Here is a 20761-nt window from a genome sequence, read left to right on the forward strand (position 1 = left end):
TTATACTCCCTGATTGATTACACTTTCCATTGACTTCAATCCTCTGCTACACATGTTTAAAACACCGTGGGGTTAAAGAAGGCAGCTCACCACCAACATTTTAAGGACAATTAGACATGGGCAACACATGCTGGCTTTGTCAGTGAGGCTTATATTCCTTGAAAATAATTTTAAAATCACAAATGCTATGGATCCCCCAACATTCAGCACCTTATGGGAATAACATGTAATAAATAACTTGACTGAAGTCAGTATTTTTCTACTTTTGTCTACGTCAGATTGGAGGATTATAGTAATTACCTATGATGTGTACATATCAAAATTATCAAACCTATTCACTTCTATATCACTTATGATTTTGGAAACTAGATAACATTTTGTGCCATTTCACAAGTATAATGTAGCATCCCATCACGTCAACATTTCAATTTTTCATATGTTTTCTGTATTTTGAATGAAAGCTGTATCTTGTTCTCCTTTCACAGATTTACTGCTCTTAAAGCATGGATCATTTAAATGAAAAGTATTGTTGTGATAAATATTGGAAAATATGTTTATATTCAGTTTTCAAATTGAAAGAAAAATCACAGAAAAATTATGTTAGCCATTATCGTGCAACAAATTAAACTTTGGAAAAGCTAGCAAATAAAAGGGAATGCACAAACGCTATACAATCCTTCACTAAATATTAAATTAACTTTCCACAAAGCAAGGCATCCTAGCTTTTTATATGGGATAAATTCATTATTTCAGGTTCACAAAACATCTTCAGAAATTGTATTAAAATATGAACAATTGCAAATTCCATTGCCTCCTTTGTCATAAGTGTAGTATACACGAATGTTGCAACGGTAATGATTCCTACATACACTGGAATCGATGACTTGTAAACAATTGTCAAACTTTAGGCCTGCTATTTGTCATGGTATTCTGACCATTTGGACAATCTTAGTTTTTCCTGTTAATCCTGAAAACGAGAAAAAAATTAAAATATTAACTGGGTAGAAATTACATTGCAAGTTAAATAAAACAAATTCAATTTGCAATTTTTTGAATGTAGTTGAATTTTCCAAATGTTTGAGGAGTATTCAATTTTTTTTCAGATATGTCACAGCAAAGCTCAGCACTATCATTTTCTTTGTATATACTAAATTCCTTAAGATATTCCAGCCGACTCCTATAGTCTCATACTGGTGAGAATGGCACTGCTGTGGGTGGCACGGTGGCGCATTGGTTAGCACTGCTGCCTACGGCGCTGAGGACCCGGGATTGATCCCGGCCCTGGGTCACTGTCTGTGTGGAGTTTGTACATTGTCTCTATGTTTGCGTGGGTTTCACCCCCACAACCGGAAGATGTGCAGGGTAGATGAGTTGGCCACGCTAAATTACCCCTTAATTGGAAAGAAATAATTGGGCACTCAAAATTTTTAAAAAGAAAAAAAAAGAATGCAGCCCAAGGCTGACCCTTTCTTTCTTGACTCCACTGGACTATCTGTATCCAGATGGGTCATCTTATTAGCCTCTTCAAGTTGGCAGCAAAACAAGTTTCGGGTCGACATTTTGAGGATTCCTTACATTGCCACTTGAAGGGACCAATGGTGGGCATGAAATGGCACCCTGTGGCTTTGTTGGAAGGTGGCAGCTGTAGGCAAATGGTCTTTGTTAGGCCCTTTTCTAATCACAGTTGACCACTTTGTGTTAGATTGCCATTGTGAGCCCTGCTTTGGTCCATTATCATACAGTATTGCTTTGTGGTTGGCTGCAAGAAAGGAGAAACAGGCAGTAGATCTGGCAGGACAGATCCAACTTGCTATTTCCACATCTTTCAATGATGGGATTGGGGAGGGTTGCAAGAAGTGTAAGTTTTATATTCCAAATTCTAGTACCACTCTCTCCAACACAAGGTATACCTCTATCCACTCAGGAGATTCACATTTTGCATTTTCTGAAGTACAAAAATCTGGAACAATAATTGTGTTTTTTTTGCACACAAAAATCAACTTTTATACTATTTGTTGTGTTGGGTGTTCTGGTTCACAAACAAACCAACAATGCTGGAAGTGGTATAACACTATTTTATTAACTGTTCAACTATGCTAACATACGACTTCCGGGTGCGGCTATGCAGAGCTAGGTCGCATATTCGGTAGCTGCTGCTTGGAACGGACTTTTGGGCTCTTTTACAGGGCCCCCACGGCATTTGTTTGCCATTTCCCGGTGTGGGAAGAAGGCTGCAGCATTCCCCTGACAGTGTCCCCCAGGAAGGGTATGTCTCTTGGTTGCGAGACACGGCAGAAACAGTAAAAGATTTGGCTGCAACTGCAGGATAAACAGGGCCTCTTCCAGCATGCAGGCGGGGGAAGGGCAAGCTTAAAGCTGCAAGCTGACCTGAGGGCCTGTATCAAAGGTGAATTCTAGCAGCAGAGGGAACAACTGTGAAAAGATCTCATCAAGGCCACTGAAGGGACTTCCGGTTGCGGTGATGCCTAGCTAGCCGCACGTTTCGGCGGCTCCAGCTCCGACGGACCTTCGGGCTCTTTTAAGAGCCCCAACGGGGAATTTTTCGACGACGCAACCCGGTGTGGGGTGTGTGAGAAGGGAGTCCCCCCCAAGCGAAGGAGGAAAAAACCGGCGGCGGAGGCTGCAGCGCGAGGAATCGTCGACCAAAGGGCCAGAAAGAGAGAAGTACAAGATGGCGGCGGAGAAAGCGCAGGCGACATGGGGGCCTGAGCAGGATGAAATCGTGAGACGGTGCGTGGAGCTGCTGAAGAGGGAGGTGCTGACCCCGATGCTACAGGCAATTGAGGGGCTCAAGGAGACATTAAAGACCCAGGAGACTGAGCTCCGCGTGGTGGAGCAGAAGGTGACAGATATTGAGGACGAGATCCTGGGCCTGGCGGTTAAGACTCAGACGCACGAGGCACTTCATAAAAAGTGTACTGAAAGGATCGAGGCCCTAGAAAACGGAGCGCGAAGGAAGAACCTTCGGATACTGGGTCTCCCTGAGGGTGTGGAAGGAGTGGACTGTGGAGAGTACGCAAGTAAGATGCTGAGCTCACTGATAGGTGCTGAGGCCCCTGCGGGCCCCATGGAGGTGGAGTGGGCAAATCGGATTCCGGCGAGAAGACCAAAAGCGGGAGAACCACCGAGGGCGATAATAGTGCGATTTTACCGCCTTAAGGTCAGAGAAGAGGTCCTGAGATGGGCTAAAAAGGTGCGGAGTAGCAGATGGGAGAATGCTGTGGTACGGATATACCAGGATTGGAGTGCGGAGGTGGCGAGAAGGAGGGCGAGCTTCAACCGAGCCAAAGAGGTGTTGCATAAAAGGAAGGTGAAGTTTGGGATGCTGCAGCCGGCAAGACTATGGGTCATGTATCAGGAGAGACACTATTATTTCGAGACGGCGGAAGAAGCATGGTCCTTCATCAAAGAAGAGAAATTGGACCGGAACTGAGGGACTGATGCTGCAGGAAATGTTATTGTTATTGTTTTTGTTAATGTTACAGTGGAAGTTAATTGAGAAGTAAACAGGGAAGGGGGGAGACATTGGGGAAATGTGGGCGCCGGTGAGGGGGGAAAGACGGGACATAGTCGGAGAATGGGGAAGGAGGGGGGGAGGGGAAAGGGAGCTACGCCATAAGAGGCGGGTCAGGTAAAGGGATGTTCCCGCGCCAGAAAGAATAAGGCGGGAAGACAGGCACAAGGCGGATAGGAGTTCCCCCACACGGGGGGGTCGAGGAGTGAGCAGGAGTAGCCGGGGTCAGTTGAAGTCAGCTGACTTACGGAAGTGATATGGGGGAGCAATCATGCTAGATAGGGATCTAGCGGGGGGGGGGGGGGGGAGGGGGAGGGGGGAGGGGGACAACTGGGTTGCTGCTGCGGAAATCCAAAAGGAAATGGCTAAAGAGTGGGTGGGCGGGGATGGTGTGCGACGCTGGGGGAGCAATCGGGAGCGCGGAGGCGGGATATGGGACTGGCCTAGAGAAGGTAATGGCTAGTCGACACGGGAGGGGGGCAGGTAGCCCCCTAGTGAGGCTGATCACGTGGAACGTGAGAGGCCTGAACGGACCGATAAAAAGGGCCCGAGTGCTCGTGCATTTGAAAGGACTAAGGGCAGATGTGGTTATGCTCCAAGAGACGCACCTAAAGGTGGCGGACCAAGTTAGGCTAAGGAAAGGATGGGTGGGACAGGTGTTCCACTCAGGACTGGACGCAAAGAACAGAGGGGTGGCCATTTTGGTGGGGAAACGGGTAGTATTTGAAGCAAAGAACATTGTAGCAGATAGCGGAGGTAGATATGTAATGGTGAGTGGTAGGCTGGAGGGAATGGAGGTCGTGTTGGTTAATGTGTATGCCCCAAATTCGGACGATGCGGGATTCATGAGACGGATGCTGGGGCGTATACCGGACCTGGAGGCAGGAAACTTGATTTTAGGAAGGGACTTTAATACGGTGCTGGACCCGGGGCTAGATCGATCCAGCTCAAGGACCGGAAGAAAGCCGGCAGCGGCCAAGGTACTTAAGGGGTTTATGGACCAAATGGGGGGAGCGGATCCATGGCGATTTCTTAGACCTAGGGCTAGGGAGTTTTCCTTCTTCTCCCATGTCCATAAAGTGTACTCCCGGATAGATTTTTTTGTGTTGGGAAGGTCGTTGATCTCTAGGGTGGAAGAAGCTGAGTACTCAGCCATAGCGGTTTCGGATCATGCCCCACATTGGGTGGACCTGGAAGTAGGAGAGGACAGGGAGCAGAGAACACTCTGGCGATTAGATGTGGGACTGATGGCGGATGAGGGAGTGTGTGCAAGAGTGCGGGGGTGTATTGAGAGATACCTGGAGGTCAATGACGACGGCGAGGTCCCTGTGGGAGTGGTCTGGGAAGCATTAAAAGCGGTGGTCAGAGGAGAGCTGATCTCTATTGGGGCCCACAAAAGGAAAACAGAGGCCAAGGAAAGGGAAAGATTACTGGGGGAGATTTTAAGGGTGGACAGAGAATTTGCAGAGACCCCGGAGGAGGAATTGTACAGGGAGAGGAGACGACTCCAGACGGAGTTTGACCTTCTGACCACCAGAAAGGCAGAGGTACTGTGGAGGAAGGCACAGGGGAGGAGGTATGAATATGGGGAAAAGGCTAGTCGCCTGTTGGCGCATCAATTGCGAAAGAGGGCAGCAGCGAGGGAGATAGGAGGAATTAGAGATGAAAGGGGAGACACGGTGCGAAGGGCAGGGAAGATAAATGAGGTGTTCAAGACCTTCTATGAGGAACTGTATAGGTCTCAACCCCCAGAGGGAGAGGAGGGGATGCGGCAGTTCCTGGACCAATTGAGGTTCCCGAAAGTGGAGGAGCAGGAGGTGGCAGGCCTGGGGGCGCCGATTGAGGTGGACGAGGTTATTAAGGGACTGGGAAGCATGCAAGCAGGGAAGGCCCCGGGGCCAGACGGGTTCCCGGTGGAATATTACAGAAAATATGTGGACTTGTTGGCCCCGTTGATGGCGAGGACGTTCAATGAGGCCAGGGAAGGGGGGACTCTACCCCCGACGATGTCGGAGGCGACGATATCGCTAATTTTGAAGAGGGACAAAGATCCGTTGCAGTGCGGGTCCTATAGACCTATTTCACTATTGAACGTGGACGCCAAATTGCTGGCAAAGGTACTGGCATCGAGGATAGAGGACTGTGTCCCGGGGGTGGTGCACGAAGACCAGACAGGGTTCGTAAAAGGGAGACAACTGAATGTTAACGTGCGACGACTATTAGGGGTGATAATGATGCCCCCAGTGGAAGGGGAGGCAGAGATAGTGGCGGCAATGGACGCAGAGAAGGCATTTGATAGGGTGGAGTGGGAGTATTTATGGGAAGTGTTAAGGTGGTTTGGGTTTGGGAACGGGTTTATTAGCTGGGTTAGACTTCTTTATGGGGCTCCAACGGCAAGCGTAGTTACAGGTCGACATAGATCGGAGTATTTCCGATTATATAGGGGAACAAGACAGGGATGCCCGCTGTCTCCATTGTTGTTCGCGTTGGCAATTGAACCTCTGGCCATGGCATTGAGAGACTCCAGGAAATGGAGAGGGGTGATTAGAGGGGGAGAAGAACACCGAGTCTCGTTATACGCAGATGACCTATTGTTATACGTGTCGGACCCAGCGGGGGGGATGATAGTGGTTATGCGAATTTTGAGGGGGTTCGGGGATTTCTCGGGGTATAGGCTAAACATGGGGAAGAGTGAATTATTTGTGATACATCCAGGGGACCAGAGTAGAGAGATAGAAGGCTTACCGCTATGGAAAGTGGAAAGAAACTTCCGATACCTGGGGATTCAGATCGCTAGGAGCTGGGGAACCTTGCACAGACTTAATCTGACACGGCTGGTAGAACAAATGGAGGAGGACTTCAAGAGGTGGTACATGCAGCCTCTATCGCTGGCGGGCAGGGTGCAAGCAATTAAGATGATGGTCCTCCCGAGGTTCTTATTTGTATTTCAATGTCTCCCTATACTAATCACCAAGACCTTTTTTAATAAAATAGATAGGAGCATCACGAGCTTCGTGTGGGCAGGGAAAGTTCCGAGAGTAAGGAGGGGGTTCCTTCAGCGTAGTAGGGACAGAGGAGGACTGGCACTACCGAACTTGGGTGATTACTATTGGGCCGCCAATGTGGCAATGATACGTAGATGGATGATGGAGGGTGAGGGAGCGGCGTGGAAAAGACTGGAGAGAAAGTCCTGTAAAGGGACGAGTTTAAAGGTGCTGGTGACGGCGCCGCTACCGTTCTCATCTAAAAAGTTTACCACGAACCCGGTGGTGGCGGCAACACTGAATATCTGGGGACAGTGGAGGCGACAGAGAGGGGTGCGGGGAGCCCTGGTGGGGTCCCCTATCAGGAACAACCATAGGTTTGCCCCAGGAAGAATGGATGGAGGATTTCAGAGCTGGTGCCAGTTGGGAATTAGGAAGGTGGGAGATTTATTTATAGATGGGACTTTTGCGAGCTTGGGAGCATTGGAGGAAAAGTATAAGTTGCCCCGGGGAAATTTCCTGCGATATATGCAGGTGAGGGCGTTTACTAGACAACAGGTGAGGGAATTTCCGTTGCTCCCGACGCAGGGGATACAGGACAGGGTGCTTTCAGGGGTGTGGGTCGGAGAGGGCAAGGTGTCAGAGATTTATAGAGAAATGAGGGAAGAGGGGGAGGAGTCGGTGGGCGAACTAAAAGGAAAGTGGGAAGAAGAATTAGGGGAGGAGATAGAGGAGGGTATGTGGGCTGATGCCCTAAGCAGGGTAAATTCCTCTTCCTCATGCGCCAGGCTTAGCCTGATTCAATTTAAGGTGCTACATAGAGCACACATAACGGGGGCAAGATTGAGCAGGTTCTTTGGAGTGGAGGACAAATGTGGGAGGTGTGGCGAGAGCCCGGCAAACCACGCACATATGTTTTGGGCTTTGCGTCCCTAGTAGCCCGGCGCAGGATCCTACTTATGTGGAAGGAGGCAAAACCCCCTGGACTGGAGGCCTGGGTAAATGATATGGCGGGGTTCATTAAACTGGAGCAGATAAAGTTTGCCCTGAGAGGATCGGCTCAAGGGTTCACCAGGCGGTGGCAGCCATTTCTCGACTACCTAGGGGAACGTTAGAGGGAAGACAGATGACCAGCAGCAGCAACCCAGGGGGAGTGGGGGGGAGGGGGGGGGGGTGGTTTAGTTTAGTTTAGGTCAATAGACAATGGGGTTTTGTTACCTGTGTATTGTTAAACATTTCTGTTTTGTTATTGTTTTGTTTGCTTTGTAAGAGGGAAAAATTGTTGTTTGGAAAACATTTTCAATAAAATATATTTTTAAAAAAACGATGCTAACATACTGTAAACATGGGTATAAGCAATACCAGCTTAACTGTGGACCCTTTCCTATCACTCGCTATGGTGAGGCACTCAGCACATGGTGAATGTCTGTGATGCAGGCTGTGAGCTCTGTGCTCTGAGCTGGCTGCTGCTAGAATGAGCGGGAACTCTCCTGTCCCCTGTCTTTATAGTGCTTGTGCTCTCACTGGTGATTGGCTGCGGTGTTATGTATGCTGGTTGGTCCTACAGCATGTCCATCAGTGTGTGTATGTGATTGCACCATAATGTACTGATGTATATTATGACATCCCACTTTTTTACAAAGAACATGTGCCTATGTGAGAATAAATAACGTGTAATGAGTGTATCTGACCATGTGTGTGCAGTATTTACATAACTATGTACATGAGGCTAGTCTATATACACGGGAAGGTGCCTGGTGCAGAGAAAAGAAAAACAAGGTGTTACACCAACAACAAAACTAATAACAAATAATATAAACAAACTAGTGAAATGCTGAAACAGGATGAAAGAACAAAGCACTGAGTCCAACATTGTAAGGCTCATAAATCAAGTCTCTGAGGTGGGCGACGAATTCGGGTTGACCGCCTCAAGGGTGGGTCAGGAGCCACCGGTCGAGGATCAGGCCGGACCACGGCCAAATGAGGAGGATGCAGAGTATCCGGAAGCTCTACAAAGTCCAGGTTGGGGACAACAGGAGGGCGTGGCACCGGTGGAGGATCGAGTAGCGAGCGTTGAACCAGACGAAGGGCACGCCGATTGTGGCGGCGAATGGAGCCATCAGGCAGATGAACCAGGAACGAGCGGGGAGCCACCAGCCGAAGAACCACAGCAGTCGCAGACCAGCCACCCTCCGGAAGATGGATTCGGACGTTGTCACCTGGCGCCAGAGCAGGAAGATCAGTCGCTCGAGCGTCATGCGCTGCCTTGTGCTGCGCGCGAGACTGTTGCATCCGCTGAAGGACCGGAGCATGGTCGAGGTCTGGGAGGTGAATGGACGGTACAGTGGTCCTGAGGGTGCGACCCATCATCAGCTGGGCTGGTGACAGGCCCGTGGACAGTGGAGCCGAGCGATAGGCCAGCAAGGCGAGGCAGAAGTCGGATCCTGCATCAGCAGCCTTATTTTACGATGTGGACGCCCTTTTCTGCTTTGCCATTTGACTGGGGGTGCAGAGGACTGGACGTCACGTGTACAAAGTTGTACCTGCTGGCGAAGTTAGACCATTCCTGGCTCGCGAAGCAGGGGCCATTGTCCGACATCACAGTGAGTGGGATGCCGTGATGAACAAAGGTCTCTTTGCAGGCACAGAGAACAGCCAATGATGTGATGTCATGCAGGCGGACAACCTCGGGATAGCTGGAAAAATAATCAACGATGAGAACATAGACCCTGCCGAGTGCATGGAACAGGTCCACGCCTACCTTAGACCAAGTGGACGTGACCAACTCATGGGGCTGAAGGGTCACCCGTGGTTGGGCAGGCTGGAACCGCTGACAGGTGGGGCAATTGAGCACAGTGTTGGCAATGTCCTCATATATGCCAGGCCAGTAGACAGCCTCTTGGGCCCTCTGTCGGCACTTCTCTACGCCGAGATGGCCCTCGTGCAGCTGCTCTAAAACCACGTGATGCATGCTGTGTGGGATCACGATGCGGTCCAGCTTGAGGAGGATGCCATCAACGACTGCCAGATCATCTTGAATATTATAGAACTGTGGGCATTGTCCCTTGAGCCATCCGTCAGTCATGTGGCGCATCACACGTTGTAACAGGGGGTCAGCCGCAGTCTCACGGCGAATGTGGGTTAGGCGTTCATCCGTGGCCGGCAGATTGGCGGTCGTGAAGGCCACATGGGCGTCGACTTGACAAAGGAACCCCTCTGGGTCGGATGGAGTGGTGACTGCCCTGGACAGAGCGTCAGCTATGATCAGGTCCTTACCCGGTGTGTACACGAGCTGGAAATCGTATCTCCGGAGCTTGAGCAGAATGCGTTGTAGGCGAGGGGTCATGTCACTGAGGTCTTTTTGGATGATGCCGACCAGCGGGCGATGGTCGGTCTCCACAGTGAACTGGGGAAGGCCATACACATAGTCATGGAACTTGTCAACACCGGTCAACAGGCCGAGGCACTCCTTCTTGATTTGCGCATAGCGTTGCTCTGTGGGGGTCATGCCCCGTGACGCATAGGCAAAAGGGGCCCATGACGAGGCGTCATCTCGTTGCAGGAGCACCACCCCTATGCCAGATTGGCTAGCGTCCGTTGATATTTTCGTCTCCCTTGCAGGATCGAAAAACGCCAATACCAGGGCGGTGGTCAGCTTGAGCTCCTCCCATTCACGCTGGTGGGCGGGAAGCCACTGGAAGTCTGCCGTCTTCCTATCTAGGTTGCAGAGAGCCGTGGTGTGGGAAGCGAGGTTAGGGATGAACTTTCCTAGGAAGTTGACCATTCTTAAGAACCGGAGCACCGCCTTCTTATCCGCCAGCTTCTGCATGGCCGTGATGGCTGCCACCTTGTCCGCATCCGGCCGCACAACCAACCGGGAGATGTGGTCTCCTAAAAACTTGAGTTCGATCTGGCTGAAAGAACATTTGGCTCTATGAAGCGCAGGCCTTGGTCCCGTATTCACTTACAAACGTGTTGGAGGTGACTGATATGATTCCAAATGGCATTCTATTGTAGCAGTACCTGCCAAATGGGGTGTTGAAAGTACGCAGCTTTCTGCTGGACTTGTCCAATTGAATCTACCAGAAGCCCTTTGATGCATCCAGCTTGGTGAATATGTTGGCTTGAGCCATCTTGCACGTGATCGCCTCACGCTTGGGGATAGGGTAATGCTCCCGCATGATGTTACGATTTAAATCCTTCGGGTCGATACAGATCCGGAGCTCGCCGGAAAGCTTCTTGACGCACACCATGGAACTGACCCAGTCCGTTGGTTCCGTCACTCTGGAAAGCACTCCTTGGTCCTGGAGGTCCTGCAGCTGCTGCTTGAGGCGGTCCTTGAGGGGTGCTGGGACTCTGCGAGGTGCATGAACCACAGGCGTGGCGTCCTGTTTGAGCAGGATTTTGTATGTGTAGGGAAGTGTGCCCATGCCTTCGAAGACATCTCGGTGTTGAGTGATGATGGCACTTAGTTGCGCCCTGAAGTCCGCATCTTGGAAGTCAAACGTGTCGTCTGGAAAGAGGGAATGTACGCGCTGCACGAGGTTGAGGAGCTTGCACGCCTGTGCGCCTAGCAGGGAGTCCTTTGAGGAGCCCACGATCTCGAAGGGTAGGGTGACTTTTTGCGAGTTGTGCGTCACCTCGAGTTGACATGACCCGGTGGCGGGGATGACGTTATCATTATAGTCGACCGGTTGGCAATTGGATGGAAGAATTGTTGGTTTGGCCCCAGGGTTTGAAAGGCTGACCACGCGAGGAGATTGGCGGAAGCACCAGTGTCCAGACGGAATCTGATCTGGGATCGGTTGACCGTCAGGGTGGCACACCACTCATCGTCCGGATCAATGCTGTGCACCAATAGCGGCTGGTGCTTTCGATTCGGGGACAGACTGTTCTTGGTTATGACAGCGACTCGAAAAGGCTCCCTGTCCTCGGTGTCACTGGTCTGCATGAAGTCAGGATCGGATTCGGTGAAGGTGAGTTGGATTGCCCGAACATTCCTGCGTGGCTGGTTAAATCGTTGCGAGTTGGCAGGCTGGGCTGCTCGACAGCAGGCAGCATAGTGGCCAAGCCTTCCACAGCGTAGGCACTCGCGATTTTGCAGGCCATTGCCGTTTTAAGTGGGCGGAGTCACAGTTGCCGCACGTCGTGACGTCAGTGCGTTCGTTGCGCCACCGCGCATGCGCGGTACGGTCTTGCGTGGTGCGGGCCTGCGCATCGCGTTCCTCCACGTCACCGTCCCCTTGTTTGGCGCGTACAGGCGCGGGAGGCCTCGGAAAGCGCGCAAAATGGCCGCCCTCCTCCAGACTGCGGCCCGGGAGGTGTTCGATCGTTTGGACCCGTTCTGCTTCATGGGTCCCTTGCCGTGCCGTTTCAGCTGCCTGTATGTAGGAGTACCGGCTGGTGGCATTCTCATGCAGGACACAGGTCTCGATGGCAGTCGCTAGGGTTAATTGTTTAACTTTAAGGAGCTGCTGATGCAGGGTGTCTGACATGACCCCAAAAACAATCTGGTCGCGTATCATGGAGTCGGAGGTGGGCCCGTAGCCGCAGGATTGCGCGAGGATGCGGAGGTATGTTAAATAGGATTGGAAAGGCTCGTCCTTACCCTGCAAGTGCTGCTGGAACAGGTACCTTTTGAAGCTTTCATTGACTTCAACGCTGAAGTGTGTGTCGAATTTCAGGAGCACCGTCTTGTACTTGGTCTTGTCCTCGTCGTCCACGAATGTCAGGGAGTTAAAGATGTGGATGGCATGTTGCCCAGCCGTGGAGAGAAGAAGGGCTATCTTCCTGGTGTCCGATGCATTCTCCCTGTCCGTGGCCTCCAGGAAGAGCTGGAAGCGCTGTTTAAATATCTTCCAATTTACCCCAAGATTGCCAGCGATGTGGAGAGGCGGCGGCGAGTTGATGTTTTCCATGCTGTAGGATGTCGGAATGCTGAGAAGTTGCAGGTAGGTCTGACAAGTGCTAGATTGCGGCCACTCCTTGTACCATGTCGTGTTGGGTGTTCTGGTTCACAAACAAGCCAACAATGCTGGAAGTGGTGTAACGCTATTTTATTAACTGTTCAACTATGCTAACATACTGTAAACGTGGGTATAAGCAATACCAGCTTAACTGTGGACCCTTTCCTATCACTCGCTATGGTGAGGCACTCAGCACATGGTGAATGTCTGTGATGCAGGCTGTGAGCTCTGTGCTCTGAGCTGGCTGCTGCTAGAATGAGCGGGAACTCTCCTGTCCCCTGTCTTTATAGTGCTTGTGCTCTCACTGGTGATTGGCTGCGGTGTTATGTATGCTGGTTGGTCCTACTGCATGTCCATCAATGTGTGTATGTGATTGCACCATAATGTGCTGATGTATATTATGACACTATTTACCCTCTCCCCTTATTAAGTTACATTTGCAGGTAGTCATTAAACACCTATGTTTGAAATTTCCAATGGAGGTGATTTTCCCCGGATACTGTGCTAAAGAGCGTCTGATGTAGGCAAGATTAGGTCTGAGGCTGAAATGTTGAATTAGCCCGCATTTAGCTTAAGTTGCCACCTTAGTAAAGGAGTTGAAACATGTGCAAAGATAGTGGCCTGGGGGTTCGTTATGCAGCTGATTGCCTCTTAAAATGCCTCACAGAACTCAAGCCTAAGAAATCTTAAGCAGTTTACATTTATGCCTGTCAATGGTGAATAATTCAGTTTTGCCTGATGCTGCTTAAGTATTGAAATCATTACACTCACATTAGTTCCCATAGTGAAGTACTTCTAATTATAGGAAAGAGTTAGTCATGCCCACCATTTAAAGAGCAGTTGGGGCAGCAGACAGAGAGACTGCTATTGCCATCTCTGTTACCATCCCTGTTGCCAGGCAACTGCATGCCCAACTGGTCTTCATGCTCCATGCTTCATGAAAGAGTTACTTTCCACAGCCATTTTTCCGTAATTTGATTAATGACATTGTATTGTGGTAGCACTTCCATTGTTGAATGCAGATCAAATTTATTAAAGAATATTAGTATTGTAATTACATTATTACTGAAAAAGGTTCCATCTTTTATGCAAAACTGTTATATCTGTAGCCAAATTACAGTGTTAAATAACTCCATTTTGTTTTTTAAATTGTACCACTTGCCAGGTAACTATGTATAATGCTACAATTATCTTCTGCTCTAAGTACATGATCATGACTATATTTCTAATAATAATAGAGCATATGATATTAACAGTAAGACAAAAAGAGTGACTACTCAACAGTCACCGGTTTGTAACCTCCCAGCCCCAGTCCCCACCCCGCACCACCCCCCAGCTCACCCCTTAATATTTTGTAGCACTGACTTCAACAGAACTGACTATCAGACGGGAAGTACAACAAGCGGCAAAAGTAATACCATTTGCTTAATGGTATCACCAAAGGTGAATATCTACCTCTAGTGGTTTACAACACAGAAGTGAGACATTCAATCCATTGTGCTTTACTGTTCTTTGGTTTCAACAAACATTACAGAAGACCATTATTTCAATAAATATCTACCTTAGCTCTTGGAGCGCCAATTTATTTTTCGTTCGGACGTCTTCAGTTATTGGGTAAAGCTGGAATATTAATAACCCAATGATAATCAGTCCTGAAGGTGCTGCTATCACTAGCAGTTTTAGGGTTAAAATCACAGCAGGGGGCTGGAAACATGCTCCAGTTTCATAACCTGCAAAACTAGGACATGAACACCATGAAGCTTTTCTGACATCTACTCTAGAGCATACATGATATGTTATCTTGCATTGTTATGATGCTGACTATTCTAATTGCAGATAACCTTAAACTGGTAGTTTCATGTTAAAGTTGTTGTACTGGCTGGATAGATTAAATTACAGTCAAACACCTATTAAATCTCAAAATAGAATATTCTGTAACATTCCGTGCCAGCCAACTACAAATTGAATGAAAGCAAAATACTGCAGATGCTGGCAATCTGAAATAAAAACTAAAAATTCTGGATAAACACAACAGGTCTGGCAGCATCTGTGGAGATAGAAATAGAGTTAACATTTTAAGTTCATATGACGTGAAGAAGTCATATGGATTTGTAACGTTAACTCTGCTTCTCTCTCCACAGATGCTGCAAGACCGACAATTGAATTAAATCATCAGAATCCTAGGTAATGTAATAGGAACTTTGTTGAACTGCTCAGTTTAACAGAAAGCCAAAAGGAGTACATCAGACATCACTTTCTGGCATCTCCCAGCAGTTAGTTTCAGAATGAGACTTCAGCAGGTCATCCAGATGTCTGTCTTCTCAATCATGTTGCATGGTGCATTAGTGGTCAAGGATCGAGAAGAAAGAGGGCGTCTAGTTTGGTTGATATGGCACTGAAACTGGGGGAAGATGTTTCTCTGAAAGTGAGACTGAGGTACGCTGAAGGGACAAACTGTTGAGAGTTTAATTCTGCATCCAGGCATCCTAAACGTAATTCCTGACTGCTTAATGCTGAATGTGAAATTCTGCAGCTCAATATCACTGACATTCTTTACCAAAATTGATATTTTTTTAAACAAAGAACTTTGGTTCTTTAAGCAGATGACAATATCATCACTTGGTGAGCTAATGCAACTAATTGCTTTACGAAGGGAAATGATATGAGCTTAACATGTTTGAACCGCTGTGACCCACTTACTCAAGGATAAGTGTAGAGAATCCCAGTGAAACTCCAGCAGTCAACTTTATGAAGAAAACATAAAATGAGCAGAATATGGGTTCTAGTCCTTTTAGGTTTGGATATTGAAGTCTAAAGTCATCAACAACATCAGGCAGCATAGACCTGCAATTGGAAAATAGCAAGTCTAAGTACAAGATAAAATATATACATAGATACATTAATATCACAAATGTTAAACAAAATTTGAGAACTTGATATTCTAATGTCGGTATCTACTGTGGGGTATGCATTTTCTAATACATGAATGTAATAAAATTCATAAGATGGTTATGCTGCATAGAATCATAGAATCCCCCTTCGGCCCATCAAGTCTGCACCGACCCTCTGATAGAGTACCCTACCCAGGCCCACACCCCGCCCTAGCCCCGTAACTCCACCTAACCTTTGGACAGTAAGAGGCAATTTAGCACAGCCAATCCACCTAACCTAATCTTTGGACTGGAGGGGGAAACTGGAGGTCCTCGAGGGTATTATGCCTTAATGAGGAGAGTTTGATACTTGTATATTTAAACATGACTTCTTTATTGGTAGTCTTTAACTATCATCCATGGTACTGTTCACTATGCAAGTTGGCTGCTTCTTCACAGAGTTCTGATGTGGACGGTTCTCCGAGCACCAATTACCATGTGACTTTGTGCATCATACCATGGGCAGTGCTATTCTCCAGTCCCATGTTAACCCTTGCTTTACATTACAATGATATGCAGGAAATATCACAACAGAGAGCAACTTTCAGGTGCTGATATTGCATGCATTGTTTTTCTTGTCCTAGGTGTGGATTTGGAAGTTCATGTCAAAGGAGCCTTGATGAGTTGCTGAAGTGCATCTTGCAGGTGGTGTGCATTGCTGTCACTGTGCACTGGGGGTGGAGGGAGTGAATGTGGACAGGGAGCCAATCAGGTGGGATGCATTTCCCTGATAGTACTGAGCTTTTTGTGTTTTCATAGAAGGAGGCCATTCGATACATCGAGTCTCCACCAACCACTGGAAGAGCATCCAACCTAGGCCCACATCCCCGCCCTATCCTTGTAATCCCACATCAACGTTTGGACACTAAGCGGCAATTTAGCATGGTCATTCCACTTAACCTGCACATCTTTGGACTGTGGGAGCACTTGGAAGCAACCCTCGCAGTGCAAACTCCACACAGAGAGTCACCAAAGGTTGGAATCAAACCCGTATCCCTATTGCTATGTGGTAGTCACCACTAGCAGTATTATATGTATTATGGTAAGGCACGTAAAATAGAGGTACATGGGTAAATCCCTGCCTGCTGGCTCCGCCCAGTAGGCAACGTATAAATGTGTGTGCTCGCCGGTGCTGCAGCCATTCTGGTTCCAGCTACAGGAGGCACAACATCTTTGTTCAATAAAGCCTCAATTATTCCACTACTGTCGCCTTTGTGGTAATTGATAGTGCATCAATTTATTGGGCGCCCACTTACTCCGAAGCTATTGAGCTCCTGAAGGGACATTATGTTCGACCAGTCAATCAACTATACGCCAGGCACCTCCTGTCCACGAGACAGCAACTCCCCGGGGAGTCTCTGGACGATTTATGGCGTGCCCTGCACATCCTAGGTCGGAACTGTGACTGCCAGGCAGTTTCGGCAGTCCAGCACACCAAACTTTTAATTCAAGGCGCTTCCGTTACGGGCATGAGGTCTGCGTACGTTTGCCAGCGGCTACTGGAAGGGGGTACACTTGATCTTGCGGGAACTTGACAGCTCGCTAACACGTTAGAAGTGGCCTCCCGTAATGTTCAGTCGTACGCCCCCGACCACGCGGCACCCTCATGGGCATCGTGGGCCCCACCAGCTGCCGTCTCCAGCTCACCGCAAGCCTGCGCCGCGCGGCAGCCGGCCAACCCTGGGGGGCCCCAAGTGCTATTTTTGCGGGCAGAACAAACACCCCAGGCAGCGCTGCCCGGGGCTGCGACGGATGTGGAAAGAAGGGACACTTTGTTTTTGTTTGCCAGGCCCGGTCGGTCGCCGCTGTTTCCAGGCCAAGCGTTCCTGCACCCCCCACGTGCGACCCAGGGGCGCCGCCATCTTCCTCATCACCAGACACGTGCTGCCCGTGGGCGCCGCCATCTTTGCTGCCGCCCACCATGTGCGCCCCGTGGGTGCCGCCATCTTTGATTCCGCCCACCATGTGCGCCCCGTGGGCGCCGCCATCTTCGGCGCCATTTTGGACAGCGCCTCAGGACCTCTGCTCACCTGGTCGTTCATCGCCTGCCACTACCTCTGCCACCGCTGACCAGCCCAGGACCTCCCAGCATCTGCCGCAGCTCGCTTCCATCACGCTGGATCAGTCCCGGCCCCACAACCTCGCGACCGCAACAACAACGATAGTGCATCATGCTGTGAGGCATCAGTGCTAACCACTGTGCCACTTTACTGTCCTGTTGTTGATACTACACTCATCCAGACAAATTGGAAGTATTCCATGCTCCCTGTAGATGCTGGGAGTGCTTTGGAGTGTCAGGAGATGAATTGCTTGTCACAAAATTACCAGCCATTGACATGGTCTTGTATTTAGGTCGTTGGTCCAAATAGGTTTCTGGTCATTGGTAACCCCCAGAATGTTAATGTGGGAGATTCAACTATCATAATATCACTTCCGGTGGCAGCCACGGAGTGCACGCAGGGCAGCTCTGGCACAAAGACGTAGGTTTTGGCATTTTTTTACCCGTTTGTCGAGTAGTTTCAGTAGAAAATTGGAGCGGAAGGTGTAGGAGCAAAGGTTCTCCCCAGGATTGGCATGAATACTGGCTATCAGACCTGGCAAAAGACAGTAAGGATCTGGCTAAGGAGTTGGAGGAGACCTGTGACGCAGCACCAGTTCCGAGAGTGGCTGAGGGGGAAGGATGTCCATTGGTGGGAAAGCCTCAGATGGAGCAATTGATGAGCTTCATCATGAAGGAATTTCGGCAGCAAAGGAAGGAGGTGCACAGTAACTGGTCGAGGACAGTTGAGGGAACAGTGGCATCTCTGCGAGGGCTGTTGGATCGGATGGAGAAGTGCCTCGAGGCACAAGGGGCGATGATACGTGAGGTGGAGAAGGTGGTGTCTGACCAGAGTGATCATATTGTGACATCGGAGGTGGAGGTGGAGATCCTGGAGGATCTATGCAAGTCGCTGTGGGTGAAGGTGGCGAAACAGGAGAACAGGCCCAGATAGCAGAACTTGCAGATTGTGGGTCTGCCAGAGGGCGTGGAGGGAACGAGCGGCACAAAGTACATTTCAAGGATGCTGGCCGGGTTGGTGGGGGAGAAGGTGTGGATAAGGCCCCAGAGGTGGATACAGCCCATGGAAGCCGAGAGCAAGGGAACCGTCGTGGGTTGTGATTGTACAGTTGCACAAGTTCCTGGACAGGGAGAAGATCCTGATGTGGGCCAGGGCGAAGCGAGTCGTGTTTAGCCCTGTGCTAACCAGCCCCTAACTTTGTAACTTTTGGCGGATTAGGCATTTTGTGAAAAGTTGAGACTGGCAATTGGGAATTATGTGGAGCTTAATTAGAACAGGGAGGTGTCAGCCGCCACATTTTGGGAAGTGTTGAAGGTGGTGGATTGAGGGAAGATTATTTCATTTAAAGCTCACAGGGATAGGAGGAGGAGGGGGGAGCATAGGCAGCTGCTGGATGAGGTAGTTGAGGTGGAAAGGAGATACTCGGCGGCCCCCATGAGGAGTTGTTGGCGGACGGGAAGAAGCTGCAGTACAGTTCGATAGGGTGACAATGGCCAAAGCGGTGGGGCAGCTGTGGAGGGCAGGGGTGGGGGTGGGGAGGGGGGGGGGGGGAGTGGGGGGAGGTGCAGTATGAGTATGGAGAGAAGGCTGGCTCACCAATTGCGGTGGCAGATGGCGTCTAGGGAAATTTTAAGGATGTGGGTGGAGAATGGGGAGGTGGTGTCGGAGCCGGGAAGGATACATGAGGTGTTATGGGGCTATTACAAAAGTTGTATAAGGCCGAACTGGGTGGAGAAGCAGGGGGATATGGGATGATTCCGGGTTGGAGTTCCCAGAGTTGAAGGAAGAGTTGAAGGCAGGCATTGGAGGAGCCTCTGGGGCTGAGGAAGGTGATAGATGGTATCAGGGGAATGCAGTTGGGGCCGGACGGCCTTCCGGCAGAGTTTATAAACTGTTTGCGACAGAGTTGGCCTCTGCACCTGTTGAAGATGTTTAGTGAGGCAGTGGAGAGGGGGGAATTGCCAGCAACAGTGTCACAAGCGTCGATTACACTGATTCCAAAGAAGGGGAAGGATCTGGTGGAGTTGGGTCACACGGGCCAATCTCGCTGTTAAATACGGATGTGAAAGTATTGGCGGAGGTGTTGGTGGGTAGGATGGAGGAGTGTGTGCTAGAGGAGATCTCTGAGGATCAAACCGGTTTTGTGAAGGGTGGCAGCTCTCTAGCAACATCAGGAGGCTGTTGAATGTAATTATGACTCTGTTTTACACTTTGGGAAGGTCAAATACACCGGGAGAGATTCGATTGAGGGGTTCTATCGAAGATGGCGGCTGTTTATAATGCACTTTAAAGAATTGGTCACTGTTAGATGTTGGTGGGGGGTTGGTCTTTGTAAAAAAGTGTTTGTTTGCTTATGTCTTTTGTAATTTCTGTATAAAATGTCAAAAATTTTATAAAAATAATTTTAAAAGAAGACCATGGGCATGACTCAATGAAAAACATTCTAAGTCTGATAGCGAGCGGGAACTGCAGCGAGCTTCCCAGCACTTGGCCTGGCGAGGCCATCACCGCAATCCAACGTTAGTTGGTCCACTTAAGGGGGCAGCACGGTGGCGCAGTGGGTTCGCCCTGCTGCCTCACGGCGCCGAGGTCCCAGGTTCGATCCCGGCTCTGGGTCACTGTCCATGTGGAGTTTGCACATTCTCCCCGTGTTTGTGTGGGTTTCGCCCCCACAACCCAAAGATGTGCAGGGTAGGTGGATTGGCCACGCTAAATTACCCCTTAATTGGAAAAAATGAATTGGGTACTCTAAATTTATTTTAAAAATAAATAAAATAGGTCCACTTAAGGAGCTCCCACGCGCATCACGCCAGCTAATTCGCTGGGACCACGCCCACCAGCATCCCCCTCCGCTCACCCCGCTAACAAGGTAGAGCAGCACTTCAACTGCTCTTGCATAGCCAACCTCACTCAGCTCGCAGCCATGGCGCCGAGACAACCGGTCCCACGATTCGGGGATGCAGACCTTGGAAGGCTCCTAGTAGTTGAGGCCAGAAGGAATGTCCTGTTCCCCCGAGAACCCTTGATGGTCATCTACAGGGCAGCCAATACCACCTGGGGGGAAGAGGCTGCGGCCGTCAGCTCGCGTAGCGTAACCAGGAGGATCGGTGGCACCCAGTGCCGCAAGAAGATCAACGACCTACACCGGACGGGATGGGAGAGCTGGGACCGGATCCGCCCACTCCTCTCCCACCAAGGGAATGTGGCTGCCACTGCGAGGACCATGGGGAAACCACCATTGATCTCCCTGTGAGACTCATGGAGTACGGATCCCCAAATAGGGGGT

At 49.7% G+C, this 20761-nt stretch overlaps 1 protein-coding gene across 1 annotated transcript in view; it reads right to left on the bottom strand.

Moving 5' to 3' along the window:
• Positions 1-453: 453 nt before the first annotated feature.
• mfsd2b (MFSD2 lysolipid transporter B, sphingolipid) overlaps positions 454-20761 on the bottom strand; it is a 194097-nt gene continuing 173789 nt past the window's right edge. The window contains exons 12-14 of the mRNA XM_072498859.1: positions 15186-15329; positions 14047-14223; positions 454-967 (exon numbers count right to left, since the gene is read on the bottom strand). Of these exons, the coding sequence (XP_072354960.1) occupies positions 949-967; positions 14047-14223; positions 15186-15329 (340 nt within the window). The 3' untranslated portion in view covers positions 454-948. The remainder of the gene's footprint in view (positions 968-14046; positions 14224-15185; positions 15330-20761) is intronic.

The sequence above is a fragment of the Scyliorhinus torazame genome, chromosome 4 (genome assembly GCF_047496885.1).
Source record: "Scyliorhinus torazame isolate Kashiwa2021f chromosome 4, sScyTor2.1, whole genome shotgun sequence".
Classification (NCBI taxonomy): Eukaryota; Metazoa; Chordata; class Chondrichthyes; order Carcharhiniformes; family Scyliorhinidae; genus Scyliorhinus; species Scyliorhinus torazame.